The 25,472-nt window shown below is 42.4% G+C and overlaps 1 protein-coding gene across 1 annotated transcript; it reads left to right on the forward strand.

Moving 5' to 3' along the window:
- Window positions 1-872: 872 nt before the first annotated feature.
- LOC118811165 (zinc finger protein 239-like) lies at window positions 873-12,653 on the forward strand. Its single transcript, XM_036575341.1, has 2 exons — window positions 873-1,084; window positions 7,606-12,653. Exon 2 carries the CDS (start codon window positions 7,713-7,715, stop codon window positions 8,661-8,663), a length of 951 nt encoding a protein of 316 aa, XP_036431234.1. The 5' UTR covers window positions 873-1,084; window positions 7,606-7,712; the 3' UTR covers window positions 8,664-12,653.
- Window positions 12,654-25,472: the final 12,819 nt, after the last annotated feature.

Raw genomic sequence — 25,472 nt, forward strand, 5'->3', positions numbered from 1 at the left:
TATGTCAGCATAAACAGAATGTTTTCCGTTTTTTATGAGGGGGAACAGGTTACAGGTTTGGGTAACAGGGTCATACATAAAATGTGGGACACTGGCTAAAATGACTTTTTTGTTAAATAAATTATTAGGGAAAATATGTTTTTACATTAAATTGCTCGGAAATGAATTAGATGACACTGTAATTATGCTGTTAGATTTTAATGAGTATATTTCATAGAGAAGTTCGGTGCCAGTGAGGTGGGCCAACCCAAGATCACCGTATTAAAGGTGCATATAGACATTTTATGTGTTTTGTGGTCATTTAAATGTGAATTTAATTTATTTTAAGTTAAAGTACAAATTCCTTCACTTTTCACAGAAATAAAAAAACAACATCAAAAGTTATGTTATCACGTTTAAAAGGTAATGGAACATATTCATATTCATGGAAAGTGCATTTTAGATTCCTGCTCCTTGTAGTTTTCGTGAGAGAGCCATTTTCTCGTTATACTGTTTTAGTCTTACATTACATTCCTGAAAACAACATTCACAATCTCAGTTTGATCATCTCTCAGGAAGGGATAAAATGGGCCAATATCTCAACTTTCTCACCATTTAAGTGACCACAAAAAGAGTGAGTAAGAGAATTCAGTACATTTCAATGAGTAATACGCTGCTCTGTATTAGAACACGTGACATTAACAACTACCTTCAGACTCTCTCACTTGTTTGCACTGTAAATAACGGTAATAAAAAGAAGCTCTGCTGCGTCACCCACTGTTTTACTATAGAAGTGAATGGACAGGCGTTCCGGTAGGGGGCGCTACTGCTCTGTGGAGGAACTACAGTGAACTCAGTCCACGCCTCCGCGCTGCTACAGTGTTGCTGGAGGAGCCGAACAGGAGCTGCTCTCATCGAGGTACAACTCAGTTTAACAGCTCTACATTGGCTTTTACTGCACCAGCTCACTAACGCTGGGAGAGATGTTCACTTTCTGAACAGCAGGGTGAAAATATGGAGACCAGCTCAGGAGCAGCTTTAATCCAGACTTCACTGAACAGGAGGACTTACTGATACATTATCAGAGCTTGGAAACATAATGGATGTAAGGTTTGGTAGAGATACCGGCTGTTAGTTATGTTTATACTTGATTTATACGATAAATACTCGAAAACATTATTCGGATTTATCGTGGAGTCTCGTTGAAGGTCTGGTCTGTGTAGATGCTGCATCATGGCGAGGCTGAAGTTAGCCTGTTGTTCGAATTTTTCGTTCCACCTTAAATGGTGCAGCAGTTACTTTGTAGTAGCTGCTTTTAAGGTGGAACGGCCAATTCGATACTGTTTACAGGCAGATTCTCTTTCAGGAAGGTTACAAAAGCCTGTCAAGCGTCCAACAGTGCAAAAAGGCTTTATTAGCACGATGGGCTTCTGTTGATTTTCATTAAAAAGAACGCGATTCAGTTTCACCTCGTTTATTATCTGTCTAGGGGCCCTTCAACCTGAGTAAAACAGAACTACAGCTCTCTGAATATTGTCATTAAGAACATAAACCCAACATTAATAATGATGTTTTATTTACTAACGCAGACATTATTACTAAATCTGTTATGGTTAATGTGAGACAGGCTGAAGGATGATTGTAATGGATGATGTGAATGAAATACACTCCAAAAAGGTGGTTTTTCAAGGGTTCTTTAGTAAAGACAGTGGTTCTATATAGAACCATGAACACTCAACGAACCTTTTGCATGCTTAAATAGTGTTCTCTGCATGGTGAACTTGTTCTTCAGATTGATGGAGAATGTGTTGTATATGTGTTGTATATGGTTCTATAAGTTCACCATGCAAAAAAAACATTTAAGCATGCAAAAGTTCTTTGAATGTTCATGGTTCTATATAGAACCATTGTCTTTACTAAAGACCCCTTGCGGGACCACCTTCTTTGAGTGCTCATATTAATTAGTGATAAACTAGCATAATTATTGTTTTGGAACAGAACTGAAAGATTAATCATTTTTATGTCAAAATCACAAGTGCAATTTTAATTTGCAACTTTAATTATAGACGATGTTACCCACAATGTCTTTTCAATGAGTTTTGAATGGGAAATGACGGAGTTTGTGAGCTGTCTGTGGATGAGTTTGACCAACCAAAAGCAAACAAACATCCATGTTATGTGTACATAACAACACAACCACAACAGCTTTCAGTATATGTGTTGGTCTTCTTGGCCAAAACATCCAGCCTGTGGTCACGTTCATAATATATCTTTGAATTTTGGCCTTTGTGAGCTGCAGGTCCAGCCTTAATAATTAGAATATTTGGGTATTAGATTGTTATGTTGGTATTTGTTTCTTTATTTAGTGTTCTGAAGCTTGTTTTTGTGCAAGCTTAAGGCTGGCTTTACACGGTCAAACCTTCCTTCAACTTTAGTTGCTTGAAACCTACATGAAAGTGAATAGAACTTGAGTTGCATAATGTAAAGCGTCCTGCAACTCCCTTGATACTCAGCCGCAACAGTTGCAAGTGCACAAGTGGCATGGAAAAAGTTTCATGTAACAGCCAATCAAAGCACCAATAATGCATCACATGATCATGTCAAACCATGTACTTTCAAACAAGTGAATTCACCAGATCAGTGGAGAAGTAAAAAAAACTGAAGACGGTTTATTAGGTAGTTGAAAAGCATTTTTATTTTGTCTGTTTTCTAAACAGACTAAAATGAGTTTCATTTTTGTGTTAACTAGCCAGCTAATGCTAACAGCTGTTTAAACAGCTGGTTGTGTAGCTTTTATCCTTTAGCTGCTTTTATTGTGATATACATACCTAGATTTCTTTTTCCTCTTTTGACACCCCTTAATTTTACACAGATCAGATTCATTTGGGATCAAAACAAAACGTTTACAGAAGCGGAGACTGAGATATTCCTCAAAGAACTTGTGCCTCTATGACAAGATGAGTGAAACATTAATTTTCTAAGTCTTAAAATTTGCACAACAGATTAAAACACAAAATTCTAGCAAAGAATCCTCAGTAGATAAACAAAACACAGATGGCAATGACAGCTGGAAAAAATAAGATATTAAAAATGCTGCAAATATGTAAATAACTTCACTGATTACTTTAAAGTATGAGTTGCTAATGGAGTAACTGAATGTGTTGCATGCAACTGTTTTTGAATTGCTTTCTGTATCTATCAAGCTGCATCAAAATTATGTTGCAGGCAACTCACAACATGCAAGTAGTTGCATCAGAGTTTCACCATGTAAAGCCAACCTTAGATCCCAACAGAATTCTAGAACATTCTTGTGGATTCGTGACCATTTTCAGAGTTGGAGGCTTTTTTACCACTATTTTAAACAAAACATTTGATTATAAATCCAGAAGATAACAACAATTACTTAGCAATGGATGTGATACTATGCTTTAGAGTCATGTCATACTTAGGTACTGTTATCTACAGGCTGAACACAGCCACCCTCCTCCTGCAGTTTTACAGTGTCTGTTCTTTTCTTTTAAAGACTGAAGCAACAGTCTTAGGAAGGATATTAAAACGATAAAAACATTTAAACACAGGGAAACGTCAGTTAGTTTGTCTTCATTGGTTTAGCTGATTCCTATGAGACGTGAACAACTGTAAATCTGACACAAAACATTAAAATAACTTGCCAAGTCATCAGTACTGAACAAGCTTTATGTTTACCTTTCAGAGTTATTTCATCTGTAATAGAAATTAGAGCACTAATTTATTAATGGAGTATGAACTTTCTGAGTACTTTCTGAGAGCTGGTGATGTTTGGTGGGAGTTGTTGGTCAATGGCTGGTAGATTTAAAGGAGTCACAGCTGGTGGTCATTGTCTTTGGTGAGTGATTGACGGCTTTATGAATTGTGGATGATTGAGGGGTCAAATGTTTAGGAATCTGATGACCTGGTAGTAGAAACATTGTACTTCATTGCTTCCCAAGCAGAAATAAGTATAAACACACAGGAATGCAGGAATGTCAGGTACAGCCTAAACAAGTTATTAATCTGTATTTAAAACTGATATATTCCTGATATTCTCTGGAATGCTGTTCCAGAGCTTAAGAGCTCTATAAGAAACTGATCTTCCACCATCTGAGTTCAGTCCTAAACGAAGTTGTCATGGTGGCTAAACAGATAAGACTTCAGTGTTAAGGTGTTTCTGTATCCCTCCTAGACACCACCCTTTTTCATTCTCAGATATGAGCCCCTTATTTTAGGTTAAACAACATTCTTTATTAATATAATAGTAATTTGAGATCATTGACTTTAGCATGAGTGCCTGAACATGAGTGCAGTAAAGAACGTGACTGAGAAGGCATTTTCCCCAGCATAGCTTTTTCATTAACTACTCCAGGTGATGTTAGCTCAGTTCCGAGACAGTGAATGTATATTTCTCTGAAAGAAACATGTTGACACGTCGTCCACTGAGGAGAAAAGACTGTGTAGAGTCTATTTCAGCATCTTACGCTGTACCAGTTAGCATTAGCTCATTGGGTCCTCTGAAGAGGCAGCCTCCATTATTTAGTCAATACGAATCCCCCTTTTTATTGTTCATTTTTTTCTGACCAGATGTCTGTCCATTAACTCTTACGGATACTTGGATGTCAGATTACTCTGAATGCACATCCCTAAAAAGTACCCATTAGTTGAATCCATTGGTCAGCATGCTCAACTGGGCATGTGATCTTCAATGGCGCTGTACCAAATAAATATGTTATTTGTCCTGGGCATTCTGGCAGTCATTAACGTTGAATCCTGTAGAGGCGTCATCAAGCATAGTAGGGCTGGGCAATATGACAATATTTATCGTCATTGTGATAATTCGTGATTATATTTTGGATATCATTAGTACTTCTAGATTACTGACCAACTGTATGTGCCATTACAATAAGAGCATGATTAGTCATGTTTGATTTGGATTTAGTGCAGTGCAGTATGTGAAATGTTAAATAAAAATTATTGTACTCCTAGTTTTTGATAGTATTTTTTACTACTAAGTGCCACTACTGGGGTTTTTTGTATGCTCCACCTTATTAGTTGTCAGAAAAATAAATATCATTACATGTTGTGTATCCTGAAAATATCTTGAAATATCATGATATTGTACTTTGCCATATCACCCACCACTAAAGCATCAGCTGATAAGTGAAGGTGAAGAGAAGCTAAGAAAGGAGTGATGTGCTTTTGAGTTCTGTTCCAATGAGAGCCTGGTCTCTCAGCGCATTGCAGTAATCCAGGTGGATGACATAAAAGCATGAAGATTTTTTTCAGTATCTTTAAAAGACAGACCTCTTCTCACTTTAGCAGTGTTTCTCAAATGAACAATCCACGACGTGGTGTGTTAAGAAAAGACCAGCTTCAAAAACAACACCTAGACACACATCCTAAAATGAGATTCATTTACAATGGCTTGCAGGTAGGGGGCACTAGATTCCAACAGTTCTTTTCAGATGTTAGTGGAGATCACACCAAGGGACTAGAAGATGGGCATAAGCACTTTCCAATTTTACTGCTTTCTCCATTGAATTAGGTGTAAACTCTGGATATGTGCCTGCAAAAGGGCAAGGACATACAATATTATCTCTGATATTATTGGTATTAAAAAATTAAGAGTTGTTTGCAGTAAATACTGGAAACAGAGACTTGTTGTGTTTGTTAACCACAATCATATTGCTAAAAAGAGCTGCCCTTACATTATGAACACTAGTATTGTATGAAGCCATGAAAAAACTGGAGAAGAGGTTGAGTAGCCGGAGCAGGAGTGGCAAGTAATGGTTGGAACTAGGCTCTGCAGGAAGGACGTTCTCCAGGAACAGCTTTGAGACCACAGTTAAACATGCATTGATCGTTTTCACCTATGTTCAGCTTGTATGCTTTTTTGGAGTAAAGTGCCACGGTTTTATGTAAGGAAAGGAATTTACTAATGATTTGATCCAGGTCTTTACAGACAGTCTTTTCTAACCGTGTCTTTTGTTCAGATGTTGCCCAAAGTATTGTGGGAATAACAAATCAGGGACCCAATATCATGAATCAGATCAGAACATTGGCTGAGTTTATCGTATGACCCGTATTATCAAACTATTAAGTGACCCCTCATGCCCTGTGGAAGGTGACACTATCATCCTAGGGGAGACCACTCATATCAGAATAGAAAGATAAAGGTGATCATTCAGAATAACTGATTTTCTGTGACCCCTCCCCTCTGAAGGCTAGAAGTGCCATAAGTGTGAATGTAAGTGGACCCAAACCATGTCAGCAAAATGCCCCACAGCAGAACAGAGCTATCGGACCCACTCACTGCAGGGGTCCAGCATTCAGACCGGTACCCTTCTCTTGGTGCACGCTGCACTCTTTCACTTGTGGAGAACATGGTGACTCACCTGACCAGATCACTGTTCTCCATGTCTCTGTAGACCAGTGCTGATGGTTTTTACACCATCGACTTCTCAAATGGTCAGAGAGGTTTCTGCAGTGCAGCTCCACTATAATATTACTCTCTGTGTAGTTGTAGACGTCTTTCTGACAGCCTGATCACGTTCTGCATCGACATTTTCAGTCAGCTGAGGAACATCTGCTAATAAATATCACATTAATGCACGAGCATCACGCTCACTGAATATGCACTTTCACCAGTTTCCAGCCCTGTTTACTGATGTCTTTCCCACAGATTTAAATGCAGAGCTCACTTAAGTCTCTGTTCCTGTTCTCTCCATCCCTGACCCAATAAAGAATCCTCTTTCAAAGTCATTTTTTTCTTGATCATCTTGATGCAAAATCAAAGTCAGTTTTTTTACCTGCCACAGAGCATAGTAGGATTAGTAGTAGTAATTGCTTAATTGGATCATACAGTTGGCTGGAGGCATCGGCACTCGTTATGTTTCTCTCTTAGTCAGATTTTTTCCTTTTTTCCTTCCCGTCTGTAGATCACATAGTACTCACTACACAGTTTCTGCATAATGAAGTAATGAAATGTATTTTTAATAAAAAAATATGAAAGTCTAAGTTTTATGCTAAGAAGCAGTAGATATTGATGGGGGGGCAAGAAATGATACCTTTAGAGAACAGAGGACCGGCAGAATTTCATCAGCTGTAGTTTCTTCTGTTTGAGAGCAGTTGAGGTTATGGTGCTGTGATGAAAATGCCCCACTAGTCAACCACAGGCACTGGTTAGCTTATTCATGCTGGTAGCCTTAAATCCATCACTAATGGCCAAATGAAGTATGTGGACAAAAGAAGGGGTCAATTCCCAATCAGAAGGATCAAGGAGTGGCTTCTTAAAAAATGGCTTGAAGAGCTGAAGTCCCTTTTATACCTGGTATTAACATCCATCTTGAGTCATCTTGTCATATGTGAACAGTGAGATGGATAATTGTTTATACCTGGCACCTAACCCATTTATGCTCAAAGAATTTCACCTCAGTCTTTTTCTCAAATTTCCTCAAATTTGGTGTGAGGCCAGAATGTGACCAAACAAGAACTTTTTTGTTCTTGCAAAATTATTGCATTACATTAACATTAGGCGTATCTGCAACACTTCTAATGCTTTTGTTGCATTTCTACATTGTCTTTATCATTTTTATTCATCTGTTTCTCTTCCAGAAATGAACAACATCTCCTGCTTCTATTGTCCACTTTCCTACATACTTTAAATTTACCTCCACAAACACATTAGGAGATCATATCACGAGGAGTACATCAGGAGAAACATGACCTCCAAAAGTAACTCCAGTGCTGAGTCCTCTGATATTCTCTATGCGAACATATTTTACAGACAAACGCAGAAAAATGCAAGCAAGGAGAAAACCCACCACTGCCTGGACTGTGGGAAGAGCTTTAGAGACAGATGTGGCCTCCAAACCCATCAGCGTGTTCACACAGGAGAGAAACCATTCCAGTGCCCGGACTGTGGGAGGAGTTTTAATGTACAGAGTAGTCTTCAGGTACATCGGCGCATCCACACAGGAGAGAAACCCTATCAGTGCCTAGAGTGTGGGAAGAGCTTTCATGTCCACAGTCATCTCCAGAGACATCAGCACATTCACACAGGAGTGAAACTGTATCACTGCTCAGAGTGTGATAAGAGTTTTACTCGACAGAGTACCCTCGATCTGCACCAGCGCATTCACACCGGAGAGAAGCCGTATCTCTGCTCAGAGTGTGGGAAGAGTTTTACTGCCCAGTCTCATCTCCACAGACACCAGCTCATTCACACTGGAGAGAAACCGTATCACTGCTCGGTATGTGGAAAGAGTTTTAATCAACTAAGTCATCTCCAGCAGCACCAACGCATCCACACTGGAGAGAAGCCGTATCTTTGTCCAGAATGTGGAAAGAGTTTTACTCTGAAGAGTCATTTTGAAACTCATCAGCGTCTTCACACCGGAGAGAGGCCGTATTACTGCTCACAGTGCGGCAAGAGCTTTAATCAACACAGTCACCTGCGACTGCACCGGCGTACTCACACAGGAGAGAAACCGTACGACTGTCCAGACTGCGGAAAGGGTTTCAATCAAAGAAGTCATCTCCAGCAGCATCAACTTATTCACACCGGAGAGAAACCGTATCACTGCTCAGTGTGTGGAAAGAGCTTCAGGCATCCCAATTCTTTTAAAGCACACAAGTGCATTAAGAAGGAGGAGGAAACTGATGACCTGTAACTCAAAAATCAAGATTTCTAGGTTCACATTAGAGGGGAACCCTCAGAGCCTTCTAAGCCTTCAGAGAAGGCCTAATCATTTCTGGGAACTAAAAAAACATGCCTGCAATTATTTAATAATAGAGTTATCATGATTGTTGTAATTGAATACTGCAAGTATTGTAGTAATACTTTTGTTTCATTGGCTTTGTCCAAAATAGCATACTGTGTACCGCAGTGGTCACCAACCCTGGTCATGCAGATCGACCTTCCTGTGAAGTGTAGTTGCAGCTACAATATGCCACACCTTCTCCACCTCATTAGCATCTTTAAATGCCTTTGATTAGCTGGATTAGCTTTAGAGAAAGGGGAAGAGAGTATGCTAGATGCAGGTTGGAAATGAACTCTGCAGTAAAGTAGTTTTTTAGGGAGAGGATTGGTGACCACTGATGTACTCTATACTGCATACTGCTCCAGTATATACTGTATACTGCATACTCTTCATCTGTAGTATGCAGTAATGTATCCAGTATACAACAAAAGCTATGTGCTGTTCTACAGGGCAGGGGTGTGACTAGACTGCCAACATCAGTGAGAGGAATAAAAGGCCTTCTAGAAGTTCCGGATACTTCACTGACTGAACATGAGCGGTTGTCTAAGCAGTGTTTCGGGTAGTTACATTTACATTTACATCATTTAGCAGACGCTCTTATCCAGAGCGACTTACAAAAAGTGCTTTGTCTATCCAGAGAAAGTATCTTCGCTAGTTATCAATAGGTTAGAGAGAAAGCCAGTCCTAAGCTCAGATACTGCTAGAATCAGAAGGTCATTGACACCTAGAGAAAAAGGGACAGAGTTAAACACAGAGCAGTGCAATACAATACAATACATAAGTGCTGTACAATACATTACAACCAATACTTAATTCAGTGCTCATTTAAGTGCTGTATAAACAGATGTGTCTTCAGTCTGCGTTTGAAGACAGCGAGAGACTCTGCTGTACGGACAGCCAGTGGGAGTTCGTTCCACCACCTGGGTGCCAGCACAGAGAACAGTCTAGATGCTTGCCTTCCACGCGCCTTGAAGGATGGCGGGTCAAGTCGAGCTGTGCTGGAAGCTCGAAGGGCTCGTGGTACAGTTCGAGATTTGACCATTGCCATCAAGTAGGGAGGGGCTGGTCCATTTTTGGCTTTGTAGGCAAGCATAAGGTTTTTAAATCTGATGCGTGCAGCTACAGGAAGCCAGTGAAGGGAGCGCAGCAGTGGGGTGACGTGGCTGAACTTTGGGAGATTGAAGATGAGTCTTGCTGCTGCAGTTAGGAAAACAGCAGTTAGGAAAACAGGGTAGTTAGGAAAACCGCGGCAGCAGGTCTGCCAGGACTTATCACTAAAACAGTCACTGTACAACTAACACATATAAGTTCAAATATATGTTCATGTCTGTTGCAATCTTAAAATAAAACATGGAATGTCTTTTGTGCACCTGCATTAGCTAGGTTTAACACGAACATACTATTAGAAATCCTGTGGGGACACTAGCAGAAATTAGCATCACTGTAGAAGTATAGTTTTTTTTATATTTACAGCCCAAACTGAAGACCTAGCTCTAATAGTCAATGTTCACCAACAGTTAATGTATGTCGTTCCTTGCCAACTTATATAGGGCTTGGAATATATATATATATATTCTGTACCTAAGAAACTTTTCAGCTTTATTATCATAGAACATTGAATCAAAGTGAAAATATTTCTTCAAAGTGATTTACGTGATCTACAAATATAAAAAACAAAGTATCTGATTGCACAAGTATTCACCCACATCGAGTCATTGTTCAGTAGATGCACCTTTAGCAGCATTCACAGCCTTGAGTGTGTGTAAATAGAGACTCCATATCAGATTTGCACATATGAGCACTGCAGTTTCCTCTCATACCTCTGCTCAAGCTACATCCATGGGGATCGAGCCTGAACAGCCTTTTTAAAGTCATGCCACAAGTTTTCTATTGGATTGAGATCTGGACACTGACTCTGGCACTCCAGGACATTCATATTGTTGTTTGTAAGCCATTTCTCTGTAGCTTTGGCTGCATGCTTGGCATCATTGTCATGTGGGAAGACACATCCTCTTCTAAGGCTCAAGTTTCTTGCAGTCGGAGATTTTACTCCAGGATCTCACTGTATTTTGCTGCATTCTTTCTACACTCACAAGCCTTCCAGGGCCTGCTGCAGAGAAACATTCCCACAGAATGATGCTGCCTCCACCATGCTTCCCATTAGGGGTGGAGTGTTTGAAAGCTCAATTTTGGTGCCTTCAGACCATCAAACCTTCTTCCAGCCAAGTTCAGAGTCTTCCACAGGCTATCTGGGAAACTGTAGCTGAGAGGTGGTGAGTTTTATTTAACGTTGTTTTTTCCACTCTATGTGACTAGTGAAGCACCCATGCATCAGTAGTTGTCTCTCCAATCTCAGCTACTAAGGTTTGCAACTTTTTTTGAGATGTTATCGGTGGCCGCCCTTACTAGTCTCTTGTATGCCGGTGGTTTGTGCTTTTCTTGCCACAGAGTTGTGTGGAGTGCTCATGAGGATATGGTGTAGGTTATGCCATGATACTGACTCACTGGACCATCCAAATGCAGGTGTATTTATATTACAATTGCTTGCAACCCCTTGATTGCACACAGGTGACCTCCAATTAACTAATTCTGTGAATGCCAATTAGCTGCACCAGTGATGATTAAAAAGAGTCATGTTGATTGGGTGAATTCTTATGCAATCAGGTATGTTTTGTTTTACTTTCACTTTGCAGAGATCATTTTTTTTTTACTTTGACATGTTCCTATTTATTAGTGTAAAATGTTTCTATGATAATAACATGGGAAAACAAAATCTCAATGCTGTACATGGGAATATCAGCAAAACAATAAAAAACACTACACTCTAAATGAAAATAACAGCACAAGTCCACAGTGGAGAAAATGAGTGTCATTACTTATAGTTTAATGTCGTTCCAGAGTTTGCATAAGTAAACAATATTCCACCAACTGTCCTATAACAGATGCTGGACGTTCGCAGTGAGGCTGCCTCAACTGAGTGAAGGGATCTGGATGGCTAAAATGTGCTCAAGCTCAAACATTCATATGACCAGACTTGGTGAGCTTGTGGGCTTCTGCACTCTGAACTAGTCTGAGCTGATTTAGAGAGAGAGCAGAATGACCAGCCAGTAACATGTACAGTAGATTAATCTAGTAGATATGCAAGCATGAACTCATTTCTCAGCATCTTGTAGAACCGTATGTGTCTATTTTGAATGCTTCTCAAATAATATAACTCAGTCTTAGTGATGTTACTGATATGGGCATCCAGTATTTTCAAAAAAGCTTCTGAGCTAAAATTCAATTTCAGAGTCTTTTCTTGACCTTATACCTTCTTAAAATGGACTAGTCCTGTTTTCTCAGAACATCTTGAACAGTTATGTCTCATTAAGGTAAAAGCAAATTACAAATGTGCTGTGACTTCTTCATGGTTTATCATTTCAAATTTGCTTTTTTCTCAAGATTCATTTTTCTTTTTCCTTTTTATTCAATTTTTGTCTGTGTGTGGATCAGAAAACCTGCTGGACAAGTTCCAACAATAAATCTGACAAGGACAATGTAGTGGACTCATGGACTCATGTTTGTTACTAAAAAGTTCTGGAAGTATATTAAATTCATACTGTATATTGTGATGTTGTATTCATAATTTTTGTTAGTGATGTAATGATTGTCTTTTATGCTAATTGAATTCACACATGTTGTAGCATTACTAATAGCTAAGGTTTTAAAACTTACAACTAGCTTCAAGACCTGTTTTTAAGATGGGCTTCAGATGACAAGTGGAACTAAGTTGTGAATTACATGCTGTATTATGTCATTTTCACAAATATTGTATTTTTATTCTTAGGTAGTTTGGTTAATTAATGAATTTTGAAGCTGTCTAGTTAATAACTGACAATAAACTGGATTTCCATCTGTGAACATAGATGATTGTCTTTTATTTAGATATTCATGTAAAATGTGCAGTAAACAATTCAGCTTTTTTAGGTTGGTTTTTAATTGTATGTGAGATCAAAACATTTTTAACATTTTTAATTTTTTTGAAAAGTTACTATCAGAGGTTTTGTATATCAAATGGACAGAAGAGCAGCGAAAAACTGATGATGAAAGTCACAAATATCAGTAAAAATGTTCAAATGTTGTTTATCCGCACAACTACTCCAGATTAGTTAAGCTAGAATGTATAAAACTGATTTTGAACCAAACTAATTTCCAATTACAAACCTGCCTTCTCCAGATATTCTTATTAATGTTAATGAAAAAAGGCAAAAATTAACAATAATATTTTATTATGGAATGCAGTGAACTGATGGTGGGTCCACAGACACACCACTTGAAACATTTCAGATATAACCTGATCTCTTCGTTTTTTGTGAACGAAGCTGAGGTTCTACTTGATTAAATAAAGATGAGTCGACTTGATTTAATTTAAGGGTGAAAACTCTGAGGTTAAAACTCGTTTGTTAGATTTTCTTGTTTAAAAAAATACATGTCCCTCCTGGATCCACCAGGCTCTGCTCACATGTTTCCAGTGTGGTTCCCTCTGCAGTCCAAGTGGGGGCGCTAATTCTAGCCGTGTGGTTCCCCCTGCAGTCCAGGTGGGGGGCACTAATTTTATCAGTGTGGTTCCCCTGCAGTCCAGGTGGGGGGCGCTAATTGTATCAGTGTGGTTCCCCTGCAGTCCAGGCGGGGGCGCTAATTGTATCAGTGTGGTTCCCCTGCAGTCCAGGTGGGGGGCGCTAATTGTATCAGTGTGGTTCCCCTGCAGTCCAGGTGGGGGCACTAATTTTATCAGTGCGGTTCCCCCTGCAGTCCAGGTGGGGGCACTAATTTTATCAGTGTGGTTCCCCTGCAGTCCAGGTGGGGGCACTAATTGTATCAGTACGGTTCCCCTGCAGTCCAGGTGGAGGCGCTAATTGTATCAGTGCGGTTCCCCTGCAGTCCAGGTGGGGGCGCTAATTGTATCAGTACGGTTCCCCTGCAGTCCAGGCGGGGGCGCTAATTGTATCAGTGCGGTTCCCCTGCAGTTCAGGTGGAGGCGCTAATTGTATCAGTGCGGTTCCCCTGCAGTCCAGGTGGAGGCGCTAATTGTATCAGTGCGGTTCCCCTGCAGTCCAGGTGGAGGCGCTAATTGTATCAGTGCGGTTCCCCTGCAGTCCAGGCGCTAATTGTATCAGTGAGCTTCTCCAACCCCAGTAAAGCGGAGAAGCAGAAGCTCCGCTCTGGTCAGCAGTCCACGCCTCCGCGCTGCTACAGTGTTGTGGACAGACAGGAGCTGTTCTCATCGAGGTCAAACGTTTTGTAAAAAAAAAATAATATGTTTTTTGTTTATGCTTTATATATTCTTCACAAATAAATACTCAGATTGTGGTGTCTGGTGGGACTCTGGAGAGCTGAACTTAGACTGGTTTTGTGTTGATCTGCTGTGTTTCTTTCTGGGGTTTAATGTTAGATGTTTACTGCATGTATTTCTCTGCTCCACTAACAGGTTTTCTGTCAGGAGCAGATATTATAAACCAATATGAAAATGACTGGGTGGATTTAATAAAAAAATAAATTAGGAAATATGTATGTATGTTATGACGATATGAACTGTGGCTATGTGTGCATTGAGGTAGAGTAGCAGGTTCTAGAGTAAAATGAAGTACTTTCTGAGAGCTACTCATGTTTTATTAGGGGTTTAAGTAATGTTTGGGTGGGAGTTGCTGGTCAGTGGCCGGTAGATAAAGAGAATGTAGAAGTCACTGCAGCCGTTCTCTGTGGTGGGTGATGGGGGGTTTTATAGAGGTGTCTATGGTGGGAGATGGGGAGGTTTTATAGAGGTGTCTATGGTGGGTGTTTGAGGGTATTGTAGAGTTGTCTGTGGTGGGTGTTTGAGGGTTTTGTAGAGTTGTCTGTGGTGGGTGTTTGAGGGTTTTGTAGACTTGTCTGTGGTGGGTGTTTGAGGGTTTTGTAGAGTTGTCTGTTGTGGGTGTTTGAGGGTTTTGTAGAGTTGTCTGTGGTGGGTGTTTGAGGGTATTGTAGAGTTGTCTGTGGTGGGTGTTTGAGGGTTTTGTAGAGTTGTCTGTTGTGGGTGTTTGAGGGTTTTGTAGAGTTGTCTGTGGTGGGTGTTTGAGGGTTTTGTAGAGTTGTCTGTGGTGGGTGTTTGAGGGTTTTGTAGAGTTGTCTGTGGTGGGTGTTTGAGGGTATTGTAGAGTTGTCTGTGGTGGGTGTTTGAGGGTATTGTAGAGTTGTCTGTGGTGGGTGATGGGGGGTTTTATAGAGGTGTCTATGGTGGGTGATGGGGGTTTTATAGAGGTGTCTGTGGTGGGTGTTTGAGGGTATTGTAGAGTTGTCTGTGGTGGGTGTTTGAGGGTTTTGTAGAGTTGTCTGTTGTGGGTGTTTGAGGGTTTTGTAGAGTTGTCTGTGGTGGGTGTTTGAGGGTTTTGTAGAGTTGTCTGTGGTGGGTCTTTGAGGGTATTGTAGACTTGTCTGTGGTGGGTCTTTGAGGGTTTTGTAGAGTTGTCTGTGGTGGGTGTTTGAGGGTTTTGTAGAGTTGTCTGTGGTGGGTGTTTGAGGGTTTTGTAGAGTTGTCTGTGGTGGGTGTTTGAGGGTATTGTAGAGTTGTCTGTGGTGGGTGTTTGAGGGTTTTGTAGAGTTGTCTGTTGTGGGTGTTTGAGGGTTTTGTAGAGTTGTCTGTGGTGGGTGTTTGAGGGTTTTGTAGAGTTGTCTGTGGTGGGTGTTTGAGGGTTTTGTAGAGTTGTCTGTGGTGGGTGTTTGAGGGTATTGTAGAGTTGTCTGTGGTGGGTGTTTGAGGGTATTGTAGAGTTGTCTGTGGTGGGTGATGGGGGGTTTTATAGAGGTGTCTATGGCGGGTGATGGGGGTTTTATAGAGTTGTCTGTGGTGGGTGTTTGAGGGTATTGTAGAGTTGTCTGTGGTGGGTGTTTGAGGGTTTTGTAGAGTTGTCTGTTGTGGGTGTTTGAGGGTTTTGTAGAGTTGTCTGTGGTGGGTGTTTGAGGGTATTGTAGAGTTGTCTGTGGTGGGTGTTTGAGGGTTTTGTAGAGTTGTCTGTGATGGGTGTTTGAGGGTATTGTAGAGTTGTCTGTGGTGGGTGTTTGAGGGTATTGTAGAGTTTTCTTTGGTGGGTGATGGGGGGTTTTGTAGAGTTGTCTGTGGTGTGTGTTTGAGGGTTTTGTAGAGTTGTCTGTGGTGGGTGTTTGAGGGTATTGTAGAGTTTTCTTTGGTGGGTGTTTGAGGGTATTGTAGAGTTGTCTGTGGTGGGTGTTTGAGGGTATTGTAGACTTGTCTGTGGTGGGTCTTTGAGGGTTTTGTAGAGTTGTCTGGTGGGTGTTTGAGAGTTTTGTAGAGTTGTCTGTGGTGGGTGTTTGAGGGTTTTGTAGAGTTGTCTGTGGTGGGTGTTTGAGGGTATTGTAGAGTTGTCTGTTGTGGGTGTTTGAGGGTTTTGTAGAGTTGTCTGTGGTGGGTGTTTGAGGGTTTTGTAGAGTTGTCTGTGGTGGGTGTTTGAGGGTTTTGTAGAGTTGTCTGTGGTGTGTGTTTGAGGGTTTTGTAGAGTTGTCTGTGGTGGGTGTTTGAGGGTATTGTAGAGTTGTCTGTGGTGGGTGTTTGAGGGTATTGTAGAGTTGTCTGTGGTGGGTGATGGGGGGTTTTATAGAGGTGTCTATGGCGGGTGATGGGGGTTTTATAGAGGTGTCTGTGGTGGGTGTTTGAGGGTATTGTAGAGTTGTCTGTGGTGGGTGTTTGAGGGTTTTGTAGAGTTGTCTGTTGTGGGTGTTTGAGGGTTTTGTAGAGTTGTCTGTGGTGGGTGTTTGAGGGTTTTGTAGAGTTGTCTGTGGTGGGTGTTTGAGGGTATTGTAGAGTTGTCTGTGGTGGGTGTTTGAGGGTATTGCAGAGTTGTCTGTGGTGGGTGTTTGAGGGTATTGTAGAGTTGTCTGTGGTGGGTGTTTGAGGGTTTTGTAGAGTTGTCTGTGGTGGGTGTTTGAGGGTATTGTAGAGTTGTCTGTGGTGGGTGATTTAGGGTTTAATAGAGGTGTCTATGGTGGGTGATGGGGGGTTTTGTAGAGTTGTCTGTGGTGTGTTTTTGAGGGTATTGTAGAGTTGTCTGTGGTGGGTGTTTGAGGGTATTGTAGAGTTGTCTGTGGTGGGTGTTTGAGGGTTTTGTAGAGTTGTCTGTGGTGGGTGTTTGAGGGTTTTGTAGAGTTGTCTGTGATGGGTGTTTGAGGGTATTGTAGACTTGTCTGTGGTGGGTCTTTGAGGGTTTTGTAGAGTTGTCTGTGGTGGGTGTTTGAGGGTTTTGTAGAGTTGTCTGTGGTGGGTGTTTGAGGGTATTGTAGAGTTGTCTGTTGTGGGTGTTTGAGGGTTTTGTAGAGTTGTCTGTGGTGGGTGTTTGAGGGTTTTGTAGAGTTGTCTGTGGTGGGTGTTTGAGGGTATTGTAGAGTTGTCTGTGGTGGGTGTTTGAGGGTATTGCAGAGTTGTCTGTGGTGGGTGTTTGAGGGTATTGTAGAGTTGTCTGTGGTGGGTGTTTGAGGGTTTTGTAGAGTTGTCTGTGGTGGGTGTTTGAGGGTTTTGTAGAGTTGTCTGTGGTGGGTGTTTGAGGGTTTTGTAGAGTTGTCTGTGGTGGGTGTTTGAGGGTATTGTAGAGTTGTCTGTGGTGGGTGTTTGAGGGTATTGCAGAGTTGTCTGTGGTGGGTGTTTGAGGGTTTTGTAGAGTTGTCTGTTGTGGGTGTTTGAGGGTTTTATAGAGGTGTCTATGGCGGGTGATGGGGGTTTTATAGAGGTGTCTGTGGTGGGTGTTTGAGGGTATTGTAGAGTTGTCTGTGGTGGGTGTTTGAGGGTTTTGTAGAGTTGTCTGTTGTGGGTGTTTGAGGGTTTTGTAGAGTTGTCTGTGGTGGGTGTTTGAGGGTTTTGTAGAGTTGTCTGTGGTGGGTGTTTGAGGGTATTGTAGAGTTGTCTGTGGTGGGTGTTTGAGGGTATTGCAGAGTTGTCTGTGGTGGGTGTTTGAGGGTATTGTAGAGTTGTCTGTGGTGGGTGTTTGAGGGTTTTGTAGAGTTGTCTGTGGTGGGTGTTTGAGGGTATTGTAGAGTTGTCTGTGGTGGGTGATTTAGGGTTTAATAGAGGTGTCTATGGTGGGTGATGGGGGGGTTTTGTAGAGTTGTCTGTGGTGTGTTTTTGAGGGTATTGTAGAGTTGTCTGTGGTGGGTGTTTGAGGGTATTGTAGAGTTGTCTGTGGTGGGTGTTTGAGGGTTTTGTAGAGTTGTCTGTGGTGGGTGTTTGAGGGTTTTGTAGAGTTGTCTGTGATGGGTGTTTGAGGGTATTGTAGACTTGTCTGTGGTGGGTCTTTGAGGGTTTTGTAGAGTTGTCTGTGGTGGGTGTTTGAGGGTTTTGTAGAGTTGTCTGTGGTGGGTGTTTGAGGGTATTGTAGAGTTGTCTGTGGTGGGTGTTTGAGGGTTTTGTAGAGTTGTCTGTTGTGGGTGTTTGAGGGTTTTGTAGAGTTGTCTGTGGTGGGTGTTTGAGGGTTTTGTAGAGTTGTCTGTGGTGGGTGTTTGAGGGTTTTGTAGAGTTGTCTGTGGTGGGTGTTTGAGGGTATTGTAGAGTTGTCTGTGGTGGGTGTTTGAGGGTTTTGTAGAGTTGTCTGTGGTGGGTGTTTGAGGGTTTTGTAGAGTTGTCTGTGGTGGGTGTTTGAGGGTTTTGTAGAGTTGTCTGTGGTGGGTGTTTGAGGGTTTTGTAGAGTTGTCTGTGGTGGGTGTTTGAGGGTATTGTAGAGTTGTCTGTGGTGGGTGTTTGAGGGTATTGTAGAGTTGTCTGTGGTGGGTGATGGGGGGTTTTATAGAGGTGTCTATGGCGGGTGATGGGGGTTTTATAGAGTTGTCTGTGGTGGATGTTTGAGGGTATTGTAGAGTTGTCTGTGGTGGGTGTTTGAGGGTTTTGTAGAGTTGTCTGTTGTGGGTGTTTGAGGGTTTTGTAGAGTTGTCTGTGGTGGATGTTTGAGGGTATTGTAGAGTTGTCTGTGGTGGGTGTTTGAGGGTATTGCAGAGTTGTCTGTGGTGGGTGTTTGAGGGTATTGTAGAGTTGTCTGTTGTGGGTGTTTGAGGGTTTTGTAGAGTTGTCTGTGGTGGGTGTTTGAGGGTATTGTAGAGTTGTCTGTGGTGGGTGATTTAGGGTTTAATAGAGGCGTCTATGGTGGGTGATGGGGGGTTTTGTAGAGTTGTCTGTGGTGTGTTTTTGAGGGTATTGTAGAGTTGTCTGTGGTGGGTGATTGGGTGTTTTTATAGACTTGTCTGTGGTGGGTGTTTGAGGGTTTTGTAGAGTTGTCTGTGGTGGGTGTTTGAGAGTTTTGTAGAGTTGTCTGTGGTGGGTGTTTGAGGGTATTGTAGAGTTTTCTTTGGTGGGTGTTTGAGAGTTTTGTAGAGTTGTCTGTGGTGGGTAATTGGGGGGTTTTTATAGACTTGTCTGTGGTGGGTGATTGAGGGTTTAATAGAGGTGTCTATGGTGGGTGATGGGGGGTTTTATAGAGATGTCTTTGACGGGTGATTGAGGGTTTTGTAGAGTTGTCTGTGATGGGTGTTTGAGGGTTTTGTAGAGTTGTCTGTGGTGGGTGTTTGAGGGTTTTGTAGAGTTGTCTGTGATGGGTGTTTGAGGGTATTGTAGAGTTGTCTGTGGTGTGTGTTTGAGAGTTTTGTAGAGTTGTCTGTGGTGGGTGTTTGAGGGTATTGTAGAGTTTTCTTTGGTGGGTGTTTGAGAGTTTTGTAGAGTTGTCTGTGGTGGGTAATTGGGGGTTTTTATAGACTTGTCTGTGGTGGGTGATTGAGGGTTTAATAGAGGTGTCTATGGTGGGTGATGGGGGGGTTTTATAGAGGTGTCTGGTGGTTTTATAAAGGTGTCTATGGTGGGTGATCGGCAGTTTTATAGAGATGTCTTTGACGGGTGATTGAGGGTTTTGTAGAGTTGTCTGTGATGGGTGTTTGAGGGTTTTGTAGAGTTGTCTGTGGTGGGTGTTTGAGGGTTTTGTAGAGTTGTCTGTGGTGGGTGATTGGGTGTTTTTATAGACTTGTCTGTGGTGGGTGTTTGAGGGTTTTGTAGAGTTGTCTGTGGTGGGTGTTTGAGAGTTTTGTAGAGTTGTCTGTGGTGGGTGTTTGAGGGTATTGTAGAGTTTTCTTTGGTGGGTGTTTGAGAGTTTTGTAGAGTTGTCTGTGGTGGGTAATTGGGGGTTTTTTATAGACTTGTCTGTGGTGGGTGATTGAGGGTTTAATAGAGGTGTCTATGGTGGGTGATGGGGGGTTTTATAGAGGTGTCTGGTGGTTTTATAAAGGTGTCTATGGTGGGTGATCGGCAGTTTTATAGAGATGTCTTTGACGGGTGATTGAGGGTTTTGTAAAGTTGTCTGTGATGGGTGTTTGAGGGTTTTGTAGAGTTGTCTGTGGTGGGTGTTTGAGGGTTTTGTAGAGTTGTCTGTGGTGGGTGTTTGAGGGTTTTGTAGAGTTGTCTTTGGTGGGTGTTTGAGGGTTTTGTAGAGTTGTCTGTTGTGGGTGTTTGAGGGTTTTGTAGAGTTGTCTGTGGTGGGTGTTTGAGGGTATTGTAGAGTTGTCTGTTGTGGGTGTTTGAGGGTTTTGTAGAGTTGTCTGTGGTGGGTGTTTGAGGGTATTGTAGAGTTGTCTGTGGTGGGTGATTTAGGGTTTAATAGAGGTGTCTATGGTGGGTGATGGGGGGTTTTGTAGAGTTGTCTGTGGTGTGTGTTTGAGGGTATTGTAGAGTTGTCTGTGGTGGGTGTTTGAGGGTTTTGTAGAGTTGTCTGTGGTGGGTGTTTGAGGGTTTTGTAGAGTTGTCTGTGGTGGGTGTTTGAGGGTATTGTAGAGTTGTCTGTGGTGGGTGTTTGAGGGTTTTGTAGAGTTGTCTGTGGTGGGTGTTTGAGGGTTTTGTAGAGTTGTCTGTGGTGGGTGTTTGAGGGTTTTGTAGAGTTGTCTGTGGTGGGTGTTTGAGGGTTTTGTAGAGTTGTCTGTGGTGGGTGTTTGAGGGTATTGTAGAGTTGTCTGTGGTGGGTGTTTGAGGGTATTGTAGAGTTGTCTGTGGTGGGTGATGGGGGGTTTATAGAGGTGTCTATGGCGGGTGATGGGGGTTTTATAGAGTTGTCTGTGGTGGATGTTTGAGGGTATTGTAGAGTTGTCTGTGGTGGGTGTTTGAGGGTTTTGTAGAGTTGTCTGTTGTGGGTGTTTGAGGGTTTTGTAGAGTTGTCTGTGGTGGATGTTTGAGGGTATTGTAGAGTTGTCTGTGGTGGGTGTTTGAGGGTATTGCAGAGTTGTCTGTGGTGGGTGTTTGAGGGTATTGTAGAGTTGTCTGTTGTGGGTGTTTGAGGGTTTTGTAGAGTTGTCTGTGGTGGGTGTTTGAGGGTATTGTAGAGTTGTCTGTGGTGGGTGATTTAGGGTTTAATAGAGGCGTCTATGGTGGGTGATGGGGGGTTTTGTAGAGTTGTCTGTGGTGTGTTTTTGAGGGTATTGTAGAGTTGTCTGTGGTGGGTGATTGGGTGTTTTTATAGACTTGTCTGTGGTGGGTGTTTGAGGGTTTTGTAGAGTTGTCTGTGGTGGGTGTTTGAGAGTTTTGTAGAGTTGTCTGTGGTGGGTGTTTGAGGGTATTGTAGAGTTTTCTTTGGTGGGTGTTTGAGAGTTTTGTAGAGTTGTCTGTGGTGGGTAATTGGGGGTTTTTATAGACTTGTCTGTGGTGGGTGATTGAGGGTTTAATAGAGGTGTCTATGGTGGGTGATGGGGGGTTTTATAGAGATGTCTTTGACGGGTGATTGAGGGTTTTGTAGAGTTGTCTGTGATGGGTGTTTGAGGGTTTTGTAGAGTTGTCTGTGGTGGGTGTTTGAGGGTTTTGTAGAGTTGTCTGTGATGGGTGTTTGAGGGTATTGTAGAGTTGTCTGTGGTGGGTGTTTGAGAGTTTTGTAGAGTTGTCTGTGGTGGGTGTTTGAGGGTATTGTAGAGTTTTCTTTGGTGGGTGTTTGAGAGTTTTGTAGAGTTGTCTGTGGTGGGTAATTGGGGGTTTTTATAGACTTGTCTGTGGTGGGTGATTGAGGGTTTAATAGAGGTGTCTATGGTGGGTGATGGGGGGTTTTATAGAGGTGTCTGGTGGTTTTATAAAGGTGTCTATGGTGGGTGATCGGCAGTTTTATAGAGATGTCTTTGACGGGTGATTGAGGGTTTTGTAGAGTTGTCTGTGATGGGTGTTTGAGGGTTTTGTAGAGTTGTCTGTGGTGGGTGTTTGAGGGTTTTGTAGAGTTGTCTGTGGTGGGTGATTGGGTGTTTTTATAGACTTGTCTGTGGTGGGTGTTTGAGGGTTTTGTAGAGTTGTCTGTGGTGGGTGTTTGAGAGTTTTGTAGAGTTGTCTGTGGTGGGTGTTTGAGGGTATTGTAGAGTTTTCTTTGGTGGGTGTTTGAGAGTTTTGTAGAGTTGTCTGTGGTGGGTAATTGGGGGTTTTTTATAGACTTGTCTGTGGTGGGTGATTGAGGGTTTAATAGAGGTGTCTATGGTGGGTGATGGGGGGTTTTATAGAGGTGTCTGGTGGTTTTATAAAGGTGTCTATGGTGGGTGATCGGCAGTTTTATAGAGATGTCTTTGACGGGTGATTGAGGGTTTTGTAAAGTTGTCTGTGATGGGTGTTTGAGGGTTTTGTAGAGTTGTCTGTGGTGGGTGTTTGAGGGTTTTGTAGAGTTGTCTGTGGTGGGTGTTTGAGGGTTTTGTAGAGTTGTCTTTGGTGGGTGTTTGAGGGTTTTGTAGAGTTGTCTGTTGTGGGTGTTTGAGGGTTTTGTAGAGTTGTCTGTGGTGGGTGTTTGAGGGTATTGTAGAGTTGTCTGTTGTGGGTGTTTGAGGGTTTTGTAGAGTTGTCTGTGGTGGGTGTTTGAGGGTATTGTAGAGTTGTCTGTGGTGGGTGATTTAGGGTTTAATAGAGGTGTCTATGGTGGGTGATGGGGGGTTTTGTAGAGTTGTCTGTGGTGTGTGTTTGAGGGTATTGTAGAGTTGTCTGTGGTGGGTGTTTGAGGGTTTTGTAGAGTTGTCTGTGGTGGGTTTTTGAGGGTTTTGTAGAGTTGTCTGTGGTGGGTGTTTGAGGGTATTGTAGAGTTTTCTTTGGTGGGTGTTTGAGGGTATTGTAGAGTTGTCTGTGGTGGGTGTTTGAGGGTATTGTAGACTTGTCTGTGGTGGGTCTTTGAGGGTTTTGTAGAGTTGTCTGTGGTGGGTGTTTGAGGGTTTTGTAGAGTTGTCTGGTGGGTGTTTGAGGGTTTTGTAGAGTTGTCTGTGGTGGGTGTTTGAGGGTATTGTAGAGTTGTGTGTGGTGGGTGTTTGAGGGTTTTGTAGAGTTGTCTGTTGTGGGTGTTTGAGGGTTTTGTAGAGTTGTCTGTGGTGGGTGTTTGAGGGTTTTGTAGAGTTGTCTGTGGTGGGTGTTTGAGGGTTTTGTAGAGTTGTCTGTGGTGGGTGTTTGAGGGTTTTGTAGAGTTGTCTGTTGTGGGTGTTTGAGGGTATTGTAGAGTTGTCTGTGGTGGGTGATGGGGGGTTTTATAGAGGTGTCTATGGCGGGTGATGGGGGTTTTATAGAGTTGTCTGTGGTGGGTGTTTGAGGGTATTGTAGAGTTGTCTGTGGTGGGTGTTTGAGGGTTTTGTAGAGTTGTCTGTTGTGGGTGTTTGAGGGTATTGTAGAGTTGTCTGTGGTGGGTGTTTGAGGGTTTTGTAGAGTTGTCTGTTGTGGGTGTTTGAGGGTTTTGTAGAGTTGTCTGTTGTGGGTGTTTGAGAGTTTTGTAGAGTTGTCTGTGGTGGGTGTTTGAGGGTATTGTAGAGTTGTCTGTGGTGGGTGTTTGAGGGTTTTGTAGAGTTGTCTGTGATGGGTGTTTGAGGGTATTGTAGAGTTGTCTGTGGTGGGTGATTTAGGGTTTAATAGAGGTGTCTATGGTGGGTGATGGGGGGTTTTGTAGAGTTGTCTGTGGTGTGTGTTTGAGGGTATTGTAGAGTTGTCTGTGGTGGGTGTTTGAGGGTATTGTAGAGTTGTCTGTGGTGGGTGTTTGAGGGTATTGTAGAGTTGTCTGTGGTGGGTGTTTGAGGGTTTTGTAGAGTTTTCTTTGGTGGGTGTTTGAGGGTATTGTAGAGTTGTCTGTGGTGGGTGTTTGAGGGTATTGTAGAGTTGTCTGTGGTGGGTGTTTGAGGGTTTTGTAGAGTTGTCTGTGGTGGGTGTTTGAGAGTTTTGTAGAGTTGTCTGTGGTGGGTGTTTGAGGGTATTGTAGAGTTTTCTTTGGTGGGTGTTTGAGAGTTTTGTAGAGTTGTCTGTGGTGGGTAATTGGGGGTTTTTATAGACTTGTCTGTGGTGGGTGATTGAGGGTTTAATAGAGGTGTCTATGGTGGGTGATGGGGGGTTTTATAGAGGTGTCTGGTGGTTTTATAAAGGTGTCTATGGTGGGTGATCGGCAGTTTTATAGAGATGTCTTTGACGGGTGATTGAGGGTTTTGTAGAGTTGTCTGTGATGGGTGTTTGAGGGTTTTGTAGAGTTGTCTGTGGTGGGTGTTTGAGGGTATTGTAGAGTTGTCTGTGGTGGGTGTTTGAGGGTTTTGTAGAGTTGTCTGTGATGGGTGTTTGAGGGTATTGTAGAGTTGTCTGTGGTGGGTGTTTGAGGGTTTTGTAGAGTTGTCTGTGGTGGGTGTTTGAGGGTTTTGTAGAGTTGTCTTTGGTGGGTGTTTGAGGGTTTTGTAGAGTTGTCTGTGGTGGGTAATTGGGGGTTTTTATAGACTTGTCTGTGGTGGGTGTTTGAGGGTATTGTAGAGTTGTCTGTGGTGGGTGTTTGAGAGTTTTGTAGAGTTGTCTGTGGTGGGTGTTTGAGGGTATTGTAGAGTTTTCTTTGGTGGGTGTTTGAGAGTTTTGTAGAGTTGTCTGTGATGGGTGTTTGAGGGTTTTGTAGAGTTGTCTGTGGTGGGTGTTTGAGGGTTTTGTAGAGTTGTCTGTGGTGGGTGTTTGAGGGTTTTGTAGAGTTGTCTTTGGTGGGTGTTTGAGGGTTTTGTAGAGTTGTCTGTTGTGGGTGTTTGAGGGTTTTGTAGAGTTGTCTGTGGTGGGTGTTTGAGGGTATTGTAGAGTTGTCTGTGGTGGGTGTTTGAGGGTTTTGTAGAGTTGTCTGTGATGGGTGTTTGAGGGTATTGTAGAGTTGTCTGTGGTGGGTGTTTGAGGGTTTTGTAGAGTTGTCTGTGGTGGGTGTTTGACGGTATTGTAGAGTTTTCTTTGGTGGGTGTTTGAGGGTATTGTAGAGTTGTCTGTGGTGTGTGTTTGAGGGTATTGTAGACTTGTCTGTGGTGGGTCTTTGAGGGTTTTGTAGAGTTGTCTGTGGTGGGTGTTTGAGAGTTTTGTAGAGTTGTCTGTGGTGGGTGTTTGAGGGTTTTGTAGAGTTGTCTGTGGTGGGTGTTTGAGGGTATTGTAGAGTTGTCTGTGGTGGGTGTTTGAGGGTTTTGTAGAGTTGTCTGTGGTGGGTGTTTGAGGGTTTTGTAGAGTTGTCTGTGGTGGGTGTTTGAGGGTTTTGTAGAGTTGTCTGTGGTGTGTGTTTGAGGGTTTTGTAGAGTTGTCTGTGGTGGGTGTTTGAGGGTATTGTAGAGTTGTCTGTGGTGGGTGTTTGAGGGTATTGTAGAGTTGTCTGTGGTGGGTGATGGGGGGTTTTATAGAGGTGTCTATGGCGGGTGATGGGGGTTTTATAGAGGTGTCTGTGGTGGGTGTTTGAGGGTATTGTA

The sequence above is a fragment of the Colossoma macropomum genome, unplaced genomic scaffold (genome assembly GCF_904425465.1).
Source record: "Colossoma macropomum unplaced genomic scaffold, Colossoma_macropomum, whole genome shotgun sequence".
Lineage (NCBI taxonomy): Eukaryota > Metazoa > Chordata > Actinopteri > Characiformes > Serrasalmidae > Colossoma > Colossoma macropomum.

Bases quoted from the DNA above. Each gene is read 5' to 3' on its own strand.
- LOC118811165 (XM_036575341.1), top strand. From the start codon at position 7,713: ATGACCTCCAAAAGTAACTCCAGTGCTGAGTCCTCTGATATTCTCTAT.